The following is a 16278-nucleotide window of genomic DNA, read 5'->3' as shown; positions in this document are numbered from 1 at the left end:
AAGAAACAAAAATGATATGATTAAGTAAAGCCATAAACTATGTTCCCAATTTTAAACTTATGTGTCAATTTAGGTACCTGATATAGCTTGAAAATACCAATAATGAAAACTCATCTGGAATAATAAGCTGGCAGAAATACATCTTACCAGATTTTAAAAGTGAATAAAAAGTTGATTATCATAAACATATAGTAATATGTTAAAAAAGGAAGGCTGACAAATAGACCAGAAGTTCTAAAAATGCATTCCAGTTCTCACAAGAAACTTTTATGGCAAGACTAAAGCAAGCAAAACAATGGAGATCTTGATCTACCAGTTTAAAAACATTATGAAGTGACACTTTTTTCATTAATTATTTTTATAAAAACAACAAATGTAACTAAATTTAAAAGATCCTTCTCACTGCTACACAGAAAATGATGTGAAGATAAAAGTCAAACTAAGGCAACATGGTAGGAGACTACTGTTGGAAATCCAGGCAAGAAACGGTGGCTTGGCTTAGGGAGGCAGCAGTGAAGATGGAGGAACAAACAGTTTTACATGGATTTTGGTGGTAAAATCAAGCAGGATATGGGGTCTAATTAGATGTTAAGGGTGAGAGGGTTGTTAAAGATGCCTCCCACACATCTAGATTTGTCTGGAAGGAAGGAGGTGTCATTTACTAACAAGAAGGAAAAAATAAGAGAAGATTTGATGAGAAAAGACTAAGGACTCAGTAACTAATGAAGGAATAGGAAACAGAAAGATCAATGGAACAAAGTCCAAGAAACACTATACTATATAATGGGATTTAACATACAATAGAAATGGCATTTCAAATAAGGGAGATGGGGACATAAATTATTCCATAATTCTTTTTACTACCAAGTTGGGGGCTGGGGAATTAGAGCCTACCTCACAACTGACATCAAAATGGATTCCAGATGAATTAAAGATTTAAATCTAAAAACACAACTATAAAGGGGTGCTTTGGTGGCACAGTTAAGCGTCCTGACTCTTGGTTTCAGCTCAGGTTATGATCTCAGGGTCATGAGATCAAGCCCAGGGTTGGGCTCCACGCTCAGCACGCTCTGCTTAAGTTTCTCTCTTCCTCACCCTTTCCCCCCCCATTCTCCCCCTCCTCGCCCCCCCGACCCACATACTCTTTCTCACCCTCTCTTTAAAATAAATAAATCTTAAAGAATAAAAACACAACTGTAAAAGCAGAGAAAAATGTTGTATTTCCAATTTTATTTAAATTTCCATATTTTAAAGTAGTGAAAGTGGCTTAAAGCATGCAAACACTGCAAAACTACTATAAAGAAAAAATACTAAAATTTCTACGTAAGTTTAAAACTTTAGAATTGCTAGGGGGAAAAAGACATTAAATGGTAAAGAAAAAACTCGGAGAAAATGCTTCCCATGCATTTAAGAGTTGTAATAATTAACATATTAAAAATAGCTTATTTATTATTTAAATGAGAAAAAAATAAATTATTAAAAAATGAGCAAACACAACAAACAATTCACAAATGAAATACAAATGGCCACTGAATGTCCTAGGGCATTCAATCTCAATAATTAATACAAAACACCAGATTAATTTCTCTAAAAGGATTAAGAGAGTCAGCATGCATCTGTTAATTATCTGGGTACAATCACAAAATCAAATGTGTAGGAAACAATAGCTCACCAACACTGCTGATGAGAGAATGTAAGATGCTACAATTTTTCTGAAAGGCCATATTTGGCAATATTTATCAAAAAGCCTCCAAACGGGGCATACACTTTGACTCCTCAATACTACATTTTAGAATATATTTTAAGGGAAGGATTTAAAAAGATGTATGTATAAGCTTGTCACTCTAACAGTGAAAAGTGGAAGCCACAGATTAAACAAAAACATTAAAAGTGATGATGTAGTAAATCTGTATTTCTGACTTGAAAAGATGCTTATTATACATACTGTTAGTGAAAAAAGCAGCAACGGTACAATTCCACTTTAGTTTAACATTGGTTATACCTGTAAACAAACATATGCTCCTCTAGATTAAGAAGAGTCTAGAAAGATACAACAAACTCTTATCTCTGCATGGTACGATTACTGGTGAATTTCATTTTGTTATTCATCTTTTTCCCAATATCTAATTTTTTATAGCATATAAAACACGTGTGTATAAAAATATTCAGAATATACAAAATACTACTAGAAATCAGTAAAAAAAGGTAAAACAACACAACAGAAAAGGGGGCAAAAGACTATGAATGAGTAGTTGACAAAGTACAAAATGGCCAAAAAATAAGATGCTCACCCTTATTAATAACTAAAGAAATGCAAATCAAAGAGAGATATAACATCATTCCATATGGCAAAAATTAGCATGTCTCATTGCTTCAAATGCTGGTAAGGTTTATGGAGATACAAGTATTCACATATATTGCTGATAAAAATATAGATTTGTGCAGGTTTTTGAAAGATAATTTGTACATACAAGGAGATGTGCCAAGAATACTCCTACCCTATTGTTTATTAATAGCAAAAAATTGGAAACAACAGAGAAATGATTGTGTAATATAAGGCAAAGAATTGTAGGCAGCTGTTAAGAATGAGCTACATCACCCAAGTAATAACATGAGCAGAAATCTAAGAATCTGTGACATTCACATTTATTATCTTTTTTTTTTAAAGATTTATTTATTTGACAGAGAGAGACACAGCAAGAGAGGGAACACAAGCAGGGGAGAGGGAGAAGCAGGCTTCCCACTGAGCAGGGAGCCCGATGCAGGACTCGATCCCAGGACGCTGCAATCATGACTTGAGCCGAAGGAAGACACTTAACGACTGAGTCACCCAGGCGCCCCACATTTATTATCTTTAAAATTGAAAAGCAACTCCAGCCACAACTGAATGGACAACCAGGCAGATTTTATGAAGTTAGTGCTGGACTTTTCAAATGACCCCTTAACTTTGGCAGCTTCCCCTCAGGCACCAGTCAGAGATAATGGCATGGCATGAATAAGGACAGGGAAAACCCTCACCATCTTTCCAGTCTTGTTTATGACATCACACGTGGTCACTTACAGTGAATGCACACTCTCAACAGTGCAACACTTGAGACACGTGACACCAAAGTTTTCTCTTTAGCTGCAGTAACATTTGTTACCACAACTGATCTCCTAGAAAGGGCACTAGAGAAGCCATATTACCACTTCTCAGGTAATCCAGACCTACAGCCATAGCTTTTAAACGTTACTGACCATGACCACTGTAAGACATGCATTTTACATTGACACCCAATATAAACATCCACACCACACTTAGAGAAAACAAAAGTTTTACAGAACGATACTTAAATTTAGTACATGTCATGTGCTCTGATTTCTTTTCTTATTCAATTTTATTTTATTTAAAATGCTGTCATGATCCACTAAAACTGATTTTAGAATCACTCATGGATTTCAACCCCATCTGAAAAAACACTGACCCAAAAAAGCCAGCCTACAACCCCTCACCATTCTACCTCCTAATGCTGCTGCCACTGCCACCACCATCACCACCACCAAATTCGTCTGCTACCTTACTTTTATTCAGGCCATTCTACCCATTTGAAGTATCTCCCATACTCTTCCTCCATCATATAAATCCTGCTAATTCTTCCAGACCCACCTAAAATCCCAACTCAATTATAGTCGTTTCCAGGCAGACTCTCTTGAAATGTTCCTGAACTCTAAAGACTTACAGCAATAATCATCCAATCAGTTCATCTGTCAATTAATCATATGTGACATCTATTTTGCTAGAATCATTGTTCAAATCTTACACTTGAAATCCTTGTTCATAATCTTACTGAGACTAAAGCCTTACGCTTACACTGATTTATAACCCTTACTGTATCTTAAAAATGCCTCACAATTAGCAGTACATGGATTTCATTTCCTTGTAAGGGCCTCAGCTTATCAGAGGAAAATGCCACCCAGGGCAAGCTACAAGAGTATTTTATTTTGGCAGAGACCTAAGGTCAAAATGAGAAAGCTATTCTATAAAATCCCATAGCATTTCAATTAAATAACTGCTGAATAAACAATGTCCAATGAAACAATTAAATTCAAAATTCTCAAAATTCCTAGAGAATTTCCCTAGGAAAAGGGCTTACCTGTATGGTGAGGCCTGGGGCCATGACGTTTAAATCTTTCTGGAGAGCTTGCTTCAGGTTTTCATCTATTTGATCTGTTTTTGAGGCCAAGAACAACAGCTCTCATGATACTCAAAAAAAAATTTTTTTTTTCACTGTATTAATATCGGAAAAAACCCAATCATTATTAGACCTAAAGTTTCGACGGTATTATTCTATAGAGCTTAAACCACTTCACATACATATGGAAAAAAATAAATTATATCATTATAAATATATAAATTATTACATATACATTTAAAACACATATTTAGTTTTCCTTTTGTATGGGAGAAAGTGTGAAAACCTGTCAAAGAAATTAAGGAAGAAAGATGAAAAACAGGTTGTTTATCCAATAAATGGAGATTCTAGGTCTCTAATATCTTAATTCAGTGTGGTTACTGAATATGTGTCCTGATTCTCATAAAAACCAAATCCCCATTTTCAGTCTTTTTTTAAAGATTTATTTATTTATTTTTTAAGATTTTATTTATTTGTTTGAGATAGAGCTAGGGAGAGAGCACAAGTAGGATGGAGGGGCAGAGGGAGAGGGAGAAGCAGGCTCCCTGCTGAGCAGAGAGCCCAATGCGGGGCTTGATCCCAGGACCTGGATATCATGACCTAAGCCGAAGGCAGACGCTTAACCGACTGAGCCACCCAGGTGCCCCTAAGATTTATTTGAGAGAGAGAGAGAGCATATACAAGCAAATGAGCGTGGGGAGGGAGAAAGAATCCTTAAGCAGACTCCCCATAGTGTGTGGAGCCCTAAGCAGAGCTTGATCTCAGGACCCTGAGATCATGACCTGAGTCGAAATCAAGAGTCGGCCGCTTAACCGAGACACCCATGTGCCCCTCAGTCAGTCTTTTTTTTTTTTTAAAGATTTTACTTATTTATTTGACAGAGAGAGACACAGCGAGAGAGGGAACACAAGCAGGGGGAGTGGGAGAGGGAGAAGCAGGCTTCCTGCCGAGCAGGGAGCCCAATGTGGGGCTCGATCCCAGGACCCTGGGATCATGACCTGAGCCGAAGGCAGAGGTTTAACGACTAAGCCACCCAGGCGTCCCCCCTCAGTCAGTCTTTAACCCAAATCTCCAAATAATTAAATTTCATTTCCATGGATCTCTGCTAGTATTTTGGATTTAAGGGGGGCGGGCACAACTGGGTGGCTCAGTCGGCTGAGCATCCAACTCTTGATTTCGGCTCAGGTCATGATCTCAGAGTTGTGAGATTGGCTCCGTGGCAGGCTCTGCGCTGAGCATGGAGCCTGCTTGGGATTCTCTCTCTCCCTCTCTCTCTCTCTCTGCCCCACCCACCCCTCCCTCACTCTTGCACACACTCTTAAAAAAAAAAAATTAAATAAAAAGGGAGTGGGGAGGCTCACAAAAGGTCTTTGAAGTACACAAGAATGGACATTAAAGCTATCACTTCACTTGGCCTTGTAACTCATGAATTTTCTATCCACCTCAATGTACTTTCACCATTACTAAAACTGGTGATGTGAGAAATGAGGACAGTTTTCTCATACACCTAGTAGTTGTCAATCATCAATGAGGAATGAATCGGTACATCTCTAAAATGATTAACCATCCCGGGGCACCTGGGTGGCTCAGTCGTTAAGCGTCCGCCTTCGGCTCAGGTCATGATCCCAGGGTCCTGGGATCAAGCCCTGCATGGGGCTCCCTGCTCAGCGGGAAGCCTGCTTCTCCCTCTCCCACCCCTCTGCTTGTGTTCCCTCTCTCTCTGTGTCTCTCTCTGTCAAATAAATAAACTTAAAAAAATAAAATAAAATAAAATAAAATGATTAACCATCCCTATGCCTGCCTATAAGAAATTCACTAAGAATTCTGGGGGGAGAAGTAAGCAACCAACAACAACAACCCTATCACAGGTTATAGCTTTCTCTACCACAAATGAAAAGTAATTTGTGCAGAAAAGAGTTAACACAGCAGGCCTGAAGCTGTGATCCTTAGAAAGGCCTGTCTGCAAGCTGGCCTTTGGCTGTCACCTGGAACATGGATCTGGAAAGGATTCCCACTATTCCCAGAACTGGTAAGAATGACTCACTCTGCCTAAACTGTTTATACAAACAATGTGGTTTATGCTGAACACATGCCTTCCTTCTGGGAGTGTGGAATTTTGGTATGTGCTATAGGCAGAGGGTGCCTTTATGTTAGCCCCCAATAAAAATTCTGGGCAGTGGGGCTTGTGGATGGCTCAGTCAGTTAAGTTTCTGACTCTTGATTTTGGCTCAGTTCATGATCTCAGGGTTCTAAGATCAAGCCCCGCATCAGGCTCTGCACTGGGTGTGGAGCCTGCTCAAAATTCTCTCTCTATTGCTCCCCTCTGCCCCCCACCTAAAAAAAAAAAAATTCTGGGCAGTAAGTCTCTAATGAGCTTCCTTCTCTAGCAGACATTTCATATGTGTTGTCACACTTTAATAGTGAAGTAAGTGTATCGCACGTGCCTCCACTGGGAGAAAACTCTTAGAAGCTTGTGCCTGACTTCCTCCGGATTTTACTTTTTGTATCTTAGCTCTGAGAACATATACTGAGTCCTGTCAGTCTTCCTAGCAAGTCATCAAACATGGAGGTGGGTCTTGGGAAACTCTAAGAAAGATTTCTAAATTTCCCCAAATTATCTATTAAAATAACAACAAAGCTAATTTTCACTAAGTTATCATAGTAAAAACAGAATATAGCCTGCAAATAACCTTCTTCCAATCTCTATTAAGTTACATATAATAGATTTCACAAGATTATCATTCTTAAAATATCTTTTATTTAATTTTATCATAAAAAATTTTAAACTTAAAGAACATGTTAAAGATAAATGCTCTGTTATAAATTCAGAAGAAATGTTGAAATAGGATAATGTTTACTAATATTGGAGAGTCCACAGAGTTGACTAAGATTTCCAATTGGTTATTCACATATTTAATTTACAACAAATAAGACACTCACCAAACAATTCAATGTAAACTTCTTGAAGTGTGTGGGCACTACAAAACTGGTTCAGTTCATGGTGGATTTTATTGAAGATTAAGGTCTTGTCATAATCTGCAGTGTAGTTCCTCACGATATCAAACACTGAAGGAAAGGTAAAATCCATTTTTACCCATGTATCTTCTAATTCAGCCAATGTAAAAGTTACAATATACATGAGGAAAAGTGACAGTAAAATAGTGGAAAAATGAAACAGCTCACAAACCTTGATGTGTTCCTTGTGCTCAATTTTCCAAATATTACTGCATTTGCAATTCTAATGGGCAAATTCTGAGTTCCATACTAAGGAGAGTATACATTATCGCGGAGATAATAAGGAACTGTCAAAATGTTCAAGCAAGGCATTTGTACTGTGGCAGCAGTGTGAAGATGAATTGTGAGGCAGGGAAAGTATAAGGCAATTACTGCAAAGCAAAAATTTAGCAAGGAGGTAAAGAAAGCCTGAATTAATTGAAGAACACTGGAAATAAAACAAAGAAACTGCTGCCAAAGACCATTTCAAAAAGGTAGTTTTTAAAGGCTGTAAAAAGGGATGCCTGGCTGGCTCAATTGGTTAAGCGGCTGCCTTCGGCTCAGGTCATGATCCCGGGTTCCTGGAATGGAGCCCCGCCTTGGGCTCCCTGCTCAGCAGGGAGCCTGCTTCTCCTCTGCCTGCTGCTCCCCCTGGTTATATTTATCCCTGACAAATAAATAAATAAAATCTTAATAAGTAAATAAATAAAGGCTGTAAAAAGACACCAAACCAGAAGGAAAAGAAGTGAACCTTTACTGGGCCAGGTTTTATATCACGCAATTTACATACATTACAACTTAATATTCACAAAAATATTTCCTAATTTTGCATAATAGGAAACAGAAACAGAATTTCAGAAATGTTCCTAAGCGTACATACTAGACCACACCAGAATCTGTGCTCTACCTATTGAAACACGTTGTTTTCTTCCTTCAGACCCAAGGACTTGTTCTACTGGCTTTCCCATGGAAGATTTCAGATGTAACTGGATTCTAGATCACAAATGAGGGTCAGGCCATCAATAAATACTTGCTAACTCACTTGCTTGGTCATTTCCAAATGAATTGGTGATCCAACAGTTTCCTTATCTGTGGCTACAGAACTAGCAACATCTTCCCTTCATCTATTTTCCCAATCATAATCCATTCCACTGATTTATAACCAGGAAAGTAGATGAGAAAAAGACAAAGAAAATAATCACAGAAAAATATAATCCAAATTCATGTGGCAGTAATACAGCTTGCTCTCTACTCTGAAATCCTTTTGCTTTCTGTGACTGTATCAATGCCATGAAATTCAGCATGAACTTACATTCCTATATTTAGGTTGGTATCACGTCTTCAGAAGTAAAATAAAAAAACCCTTAAGGAAAAGAGTCTAATTTCACCTTTTTAAATTGTTTTTGCCAAACACAGTATCCTGTACATATTAAGCATGTCAATTTTAATAAGGACAGAATGGCAGCTCTTTCAAATGAAAGCAGGGTCCCAAATAGACCCACATACACCCATGTTCATAGCAGCATTATTCATAATAGCTAAAATGTGGAAGCAATCCAAGTTTCCATCAATGGATAAATGACCAAACAAAATGTGGGCTATTTATACAATGGAATATTAGCCTCAGAAAAAAAGGAAATTCTAATAAACCTTGAGGACATTACACTAAGTGAAATAAGCCAGTCACAAAAAGACAAATACTATGATTCCACTTATATAAGGTACTTAGGAGTGAGACAAAATCATAGAGACAGAAAACAGAATGGTAGTTGCTAGGGGCTGGGGAGAGAGGGAAATGGGGAGTTAATGTTTAATGGGTATAGTTTCATTTTTGCTAGATAAAAAAAGTTATGGAGATGGATGGTGGTAATGGCTGCCAACAATGTGAATTTCTTTTTTAAGATTTTATTTTTAAGTAACCTCTACACCCAATGTGGGGCTCAAATTCACAATCCCTAGAGCAAGAGTCACATGCTTTACCAACTGAGCCAGCTAGGCACCCCTGTGAATGTATTTAATACTGCTGAACCGTATGCTTAAAAATACTTAAGATGGTAAATTTTAAGTTACGTGTATTTTACCACAATAAAAAAAAAAGTCGGGGAAAAAATCAAACATTAAAAAAAAAGCAAATCTTTCTTCAGAACTTCTAATTAAGTTTTTGATTTGAACGGAAACCACTCCATCTCTGTGGGTTTTCATCTTTTACCAAGGAAATGTTTTCCCCACACTGAGATTTTTCAGATTGCTTTGCAAGTTATAGCAAATCTCAACTAGAAAAGAGTTTTCTATGATCATAAATCAGTTTGGCCCAGGAACCGATCAGTTATAGATTTTTAACATGAAAGGAAAAGCTCTCTCATCCTGACTGGATAAAATGCTACTTTCTACAAACTCCAGAAATAATCAATGATTGTCTTGCTCTTAGAAAAACTATGATGAGAGAAGAGTAACACATAAAGTTGCAGAAAGTCAACTGTGTTCAGGACTTGTGACCTATTTCTGCCACCATTCCCCAGAAATGTAAAAGATTCCAGGGATCATTTTTTTATATGTATCAGAAATGAATGAGGTCATAAAACTTTAAAAGTCCCTTCTTATATTCCTTAAGGAATCTCTTCTGTTATAAATACTCTAATTATAACGATAAAAACAACAGAATAAGGGCCCCTGGGTGGCCCTGTCAGTTAAGCATCCAACTTTTTTTTTTTTAATTTAAATTTTAGTTAGTGAACATACAATGAAATATTGGTTTCTGGAGTACAATTCAGTGATTCATCATTACATATAACATCATTTACATATAATAGCTCATCAAAAGTGCCCTCCTTAATACCCACCCCCATCTAGCCCATCCCCCACCTACCTCCTTCCATCAACCCTCATTCTGTTCTTTATTTTTAAGAGTCTCTTACAGCTTGTTTTCCTCTCTCCTTCTTTTCTTTTTTCCCTTCCCATATGCTCATCTGTTTTCTTTCTTAAATTCCATATCTCAGTGAGATCATATAGTACTTATCTTTCTCTGACTGACTTATTTCACTTAGCATAATACACTCTAACTCCATCCATGTTGCAAATGTCAAGATTTCATTCTTTTTGATGACTGAGTAATATTCCTGTGTGTGTGTGTATGTACATATACACTACCTCTTCTTTATCTATTCATCCATCTATGGACACTTGGGCTCTCTCCATATTTTGTTTTTTTTTAAGATTTTATTTATTTATATACCAGAGAGAGAGAGAGCACACAAGTAGGGGGAATGGGAGGCAAGGGGAGAAGCAGACTCCCCACTGAGCAAGGAGCCTGATGCGGGACTCCATCCCAGGACTCTGGGATCATGATCTGAGCGGAAGGCGACACTTAACCAAGGCACCCAGGCGACCCCATAGTTTGGCTATCGTTGATAATGTTGCTATAAACATCAGGGGGCATGTACCCCTTCGAATCTGTATTTTCCTATCTTTTGAGTAAATACCTAGTAGTGCAACTGCTGGATCGTAAGGCAGTTCTATTTTTAACTTTCTGAAGAAACTCCAAACTGTTCTCCAGAGTGGCTGCTCCAGTTTGCATTCCCACCAGTAGTGCAACAGGGTTCCCTTTCTCCATATCCCTGCCAACACCTGTTGTTTCTTGTGTTAATTTTAGCCATTCTGACAGGTGTGAGGTGATAGCTCATCAATGCTTTTGATTTGTATTTCCCTGATGATGAATGATGTTAAGTATATTTTCATCTGTCTTTAGCCATCTGGATGTCTTCTTGGAAAAATATCTATTCATATCTTCTGCCCATTTCTTAAATGGATGATTTGTTTTTTGGTTGTTGAGTCTTATAATGTTTTTTACAGATTTTGGATACTAACCCTTTATCAGATATTTCATTTGCAAGTATCTTCTCCCATTCCATAGGCTGCCTTTTAGTTCTGTTGATTTGTTTCCTTTGCTGTCCAGAAGCTTTTTTTTATTGTTACACTAATCACCATACATTACATCATTAGTTTTTGATGTAGTCCAGAGCTTTTTATCTTAAGTCCTAAAAGTTCATTTTTGCTTTTGTTTCCCTAAATATTCTAATTATAACTATAAAAACAACAGAATACGGGTGCCTGGGTGGCTCAGTCGGTTAAACGTCCAACTCTTGATCTTAGCTCAGGTCTTGATCTCAGGGTCATGAGTTCAAGCAAGCCCTGTGTGGGGCTCCACACTGGGCATGGAGCCTACTTAAAAACAAAAACAAAACAGAAATATATGGGTACCATACCTGCACAAGGGGCCAACATATTAACCACTTCTATTCGGTCAATATAGATCATGACCCCACCACTAAAAACAAAGAAATGGAAAAAGTATGAGCCAAATAAAATTAACAATCCCAGATTCCCACATTGTTAAACATATCCCACATGATAGAAATTTAGAAGGAAAATCTAAAGACACACAACTCATTGATTAAAATGACCACCAACCTCATCACTCAGATGTCCCTACACACACTTAATCTACCTCCTCTCATAACCAAGGCTCACCCCTATAACTGCTGTAATCAAAACAGCTCACATGAAGACTAAACCTATAACCTCGGGCTACTTAGCACTTTGCCCCTATTAACTGAAGCCAACAACTAAAGCACCACCCTTCTCAAACTTTTCCATCAAAGAACCAAGTAAAATCGTTCCCCAAGAGGTATGAAAGCCAGCCATGGGCTGACATTTTTTTTGGTTTCCTGACTTATCTTAATAATTCATGAGGAGTTTTAATCTACTTTTTAATCTGTATTTATTCTAACATGAAAAAAAGAATTTCCCCCCAAACCCTCAAGTAAAACTGACACTTCAGAAAGATAGGTCTTGTTAATTAATGGCTTCCTATACCTCCTGGCCTATCAGCACAGACCCTAAGGCATTTATGTGAACCTCAACTTAAGATACGTGAAGTTAAAGATTTTGAAACTAAACAACCAAGTCTTCCTAACAACTTATAATGACATTTTTTTCCTGATAAAAAAGGGTAATAACTGCTCAAAGAAAAATCTGAGAAAATAAGGGAAGTCTGAAGATGAAATTTACCCCAAATCTCATGAGTTGCAAATTCTGAGTCCCCTCTAAGGGGAATCCATAGAAGAGAGTCACAGAAAGACCTAGAAAGAACTTAATATCAAATATGTAAACTTAAAACAGAGGGAGATTCTCCCTCTTTACAAGCATTCTGTCCTTCCACAGATGTCCAAGCCTATTTTACAGGCTTGTAAATATCGATGTTTTAGTCATTTAAAATAAGAGCATTTAAAAAAATACCTTGAATTTCACATTCTTCTTTTGATACAATTCAACATACTGATTATACTCTAGAAATAATTTGGGCTTTGCTTGCTGTTCTTCCCCTAAAACTCTATACGGCAGACTTTCAAAGTAAGGTCCTCTGACCAGCAGCAGAAGCATCACCTAGAAACTTCTGCTAGAAATGCAAATTTTTTTTTTTAAAGATTTTATTTATTTGAGGAAGAGAGAGAGGAAGGGAGAGTGAGAAGGAGAAGCAGACTCCCTGCTGAGCACAGAGCCTGATGTATGACTTGATCCCAGGACCCTGAGATCATGACCTGAGCCAAAGGAAGACACTTAACTGAACCACCCAGGCGCCCTAGAAATGCAAATTCTCGAGCCTAATTACAGACCTAATGAACCAGAAACTCTAAGTAGATGGCATTGAGGGGATGCCTGGGTGGCTCAGCAGGTTAAGCATCCGACTCTTGGGTTTCGTCTCAGGTCATAATCTCAGGGGTATGAGATGGAGCCCCACATTGGAGTCTGTGCTCAACATGGAGTCTGCATGAGATTCTCTCTCCCTCTCCCCCTGCTCACTCTAAAATAAGTAAATAAATAAAATCTTTAAAAAAAAATCTTTGTTAGATGGCATTTAGTACTACAGATGACAAGAAGGTGAGAATGATTTCATCCAAACTGTTTGTTATTGAGTACCTAAGTCTGAGTCAAGTGGTGGGTTAGACACTTTACATACACTAATCCTAATCCTCACAATAACTCTGCAAGATAGGTCTTATTACCTGATTTTTACAAACAAGGAAAGTAAGCTTAACAAAGTCAATAAATACATGTATGGGGACAAAGAGTATATGGGAACTCTGTCCTTTTGCTTAGCTATGAACCTGTAAGTGCTCTAAAAACTAAAGTCTATTAAAAAAGAAAAGTCAGTAGAGCAGATGTGGCAGTGCTGATATACGAAGTTAGGTCTGCCAGCTCCGAAACTACTTTTTTCAATACTCAAGTGGCTTCTAAGATGGAAAGCTTGGAGACAGGGCTTTACTCAAATAATGCTCAGAAGAGAAATCTCCCTGGATTACTATCATGTCTATCTGAAAGATGTGTAAGTAACCAGAGTTTATGAACAGAAACTCCATCTGACCTAAAGGCAGGCTGGTAAGCAAGGGGAAAGCTTACCTTGTTCCACAAGGCACATTTTTAACTTCATCGGTTTGTAGTGTTGTCTGGGGGTAAAAAAATATTTCATGAATACTCAGGACACATATTGTCAAAAAACTACTGGTCCCAGAGGAAAACCTCCAGAGAACTGCTAAGAGGTAAGTACAGAAGAGCTCCATTACCGTTTCAGTCCCCAAAGATTAGCTATCAGAGAAATTTCTTTTTGTATCCTAGTAGACGTGAAAAACAAGACAAAATATTTTATAACTAATGTCCCAATGAAGATGAACTTGCACAACCTAGAGTGGAGAGGTTAATTGGGGGTGGGAGCTGGGGCAAAGACAAAAAAAAGTACACTTGGAAAGTTTCAATGTTCAATCTGAAAGTTTCAATGTTCAGTCTTTCAGAGTTCCTAATTTGCATAGAACTGGCCTGGGATTGGAAACTACATGGCTTACCCGTAAGGATACTACCATTAGGACTTGTGCTCTTGAACTTTAATTCCACTGCATATTCTGGACACACTGAACCTTATTTAAGGATACAGCAAAATATTACTTTATGGAATATAAGCAAAAAAGGAAATATGGTCCTTGTTTCTAAAAAGCTCACAACCCAACACAGGAAATAAAATCCTCATAAAACAATCTATAATAAGTATAAAATAACAGAGTATATTGTTAGGTTAAGTGATAAAGAGTAAAATAATAGTTTGGAAAGCTCTCTGCGGTGAAGTATTTATAAGCCAGGTCTAGAGGGGGAAAATGAGAAAGATGAGGTAGGGACACATCTTAGGTTCAATAGCTCCTCATGCCAGGAGATCCTTCAGGCCTACATATATAGACTGTACATAGGAAGACTTTGTGACTGTCACCTGCTTTTTTCTTTTTTTAATATTTATTTGAGAGAGAGAGACAGAGAGAGAACATGAGTGGGGGCAGGGAGAGAGAGACAAGCACACTTCTCCAGGGAGCCTGACGTGGGGCTCAATCCCAGGACTCTGAGATCATGACCTGAGCCAAAGGCAGATGCTTAACCGACTGAGCCACCCAGGTGCCCTGCTTTTTGCTTTCTCTGTGCCTTGGCAACAAGTGTTGGCAAATGAGACTTTCTCCTGGCCCCTGCCCACTGGGGACCTTCCAGTCTAAATCATCCATCTTTCTCTTGCCTGAGTGCCAACATGGTTGTCCTTCCAGTCTAAACCATCCTTCTTTCTCTTGCCTGAGGAAGGGAGGCAGGCTAGGCAGAGGACAGAACTAGAGGCAGTCCATCTAGGAAATGGGACCATGAGGCCACGCATGTAGAACATTTGGATTGCTAGTCTGCAGCTTTTATTTCTGGTGTGTTTGTTGCACAGCTGTTTGAAATGTTTAATAAAGCTTTATAAACTCAAAAAAAAAGGAGCTATCCTATTAAATATACAAAGTTGAGGACAAATAGCGTGTATAGATGATAGGAAGTGAGCTCGCTTGCCTGGAGCAAAACAGGCAATATAGAGGAGGGCAAATTCTGCTACGTGAATGTGATATTAGACAGAGGGCCCAGGATGTTCGCTGGGGGGCTTGGGCTCTCCATAGTCCATCTTACATTCAGCCACAAAATGGACCTTTCAAAATGTTTTTTTTCCCTTTAATTCCTGTACTTCCATGTGATATGGTTCTCATTATCCATCTTATCTGGAGGCAAGAAAACCAGCTGGGAAACTAAAGTATTGATTTATTTAAATTAATTTAGTAAAGGCCATGGAAATTGAAGGCTGTCAGTTCAGGAGACATAACAGGAAGGATGTAGTTAAGTAGCTACATATTCCATGAGGGAAAAGAAAAGATAACTCTAGGGTTGAGAGATTAGAGGGATGGTAAACATTAATAACAGGTTCTAGGCAGAGTGAGGGGAGTTGATGAAGAGATGAGTTCAATTTATTTCCTTCAAAATATTAACCAAATTCAATTTCCATATCCCATTATCAGCTTTTAATATACATTCCTATTTAACCTAGAGGATGTCACCTAGCCAAGAACTAGGGAAGAGTTCAAATGTTAAATCCTCTACTTAATATCCTATCTTCAAGTACTTTTATACTTCTTTTCTATCAAACCCAAAATTATCTTCTCAGTATAAACATTTATTTTAAAAGTAAGTCTTTGGTTATATTATACATGCTTTAAAGGGTGAAGGTTTTCATATTTCTCTAAGCATAGGTTTTGGGTTTTTTTAATATCATATGCAGGATCTCACATTTTCCAAGATGCTACTTGTATATTCCTTTCAGCTGCCAAGTTTGTTAAACCATTTGTTTATATAGGTTGTGTTCTCATGCGTTCCAAAGATTCCTAAAAATAAATTTATGTCGCATTCTTACAAGAACAATTTCTTAAAAGAGTTTTATTATTGTATTTCTTTCCTAGAATGTTATTGTGTCATGTATAAAGAAAGAACATTCCTATTTAGCCGCACTGGCTCTAGCCTTTAGTATTTTGTATATGTGAGGTATACTAGTTTATACTAAAATCTTTTTACTAATTTCATGTCTTGTAAGTATGACAATTTATTACTATTTATGCGTATATACATACACAGTATATGTTAACTTCTAAATCTGTTTTAATGTTTATTGACTGTAACTCTTTTATATATCTCTGCATCAGTATGCCTCAAAATAATAAGCTCCAAG

At 37.7% G+C, this 16278-nt stretch overlaps 1 protein-coding gene across 3 annotated transcripts in view; it reads right to left on the bottom strand.

Annotated features, from left to right (window-relative positions):
- The window catches only part of ERLIN1 (ER lipid raft associated 1), a 40353-nt gene that overhangs the window by 18360 nt on the left and 5715 nt on the right, over window positions 1–16278 (bottom strand). For 2 of the 3 annotated variants that reach the window (XM_028098546.2, XM_028098545.2), the window contains exons 4-7: window positions 13623–13669; window positions 11429–11490; window positions 7113–7238; window positions 4134–4207 (exon numbers count right to left, since the gene is read on the bottom strand). In XM_028098546.2, the coding sequence (XP_027954347.1) occupies window positions 4134–4207; window positions 7113–7238; window positions 11429–11490; window positions 13623–13669 (309 nt within the window). The remainder of the gene's footprint in view (window positions 1–4133; window positions 4208–7112; window positions 7239–11428; window positions 11491–13622; window positions 13670–16278) is intronic. The other variant, XM_028098547.2, reaches the window with a different exon arrangement.

This window comes from Eumetopias jubatus, unplaced genomic scaffold (assembly GCF_037043125.1).
Source record: "Eumetopias jubatus isolate StellerSeaLion01/CBP00866 unplaced genomic scaffold, mEumJub1_p1.0 scaffold_17, whole genome shotgun sequence".
Taxonomy (NCBI): Eukaryota; Metazoa; Chordata; class Mammalia; order Carnivora; family Otariidae; genus Eumetopias; species Eumetopias jubatus.
This window is presented reverse-complemented; position numbering and strand designations above follow the sequence as displayed.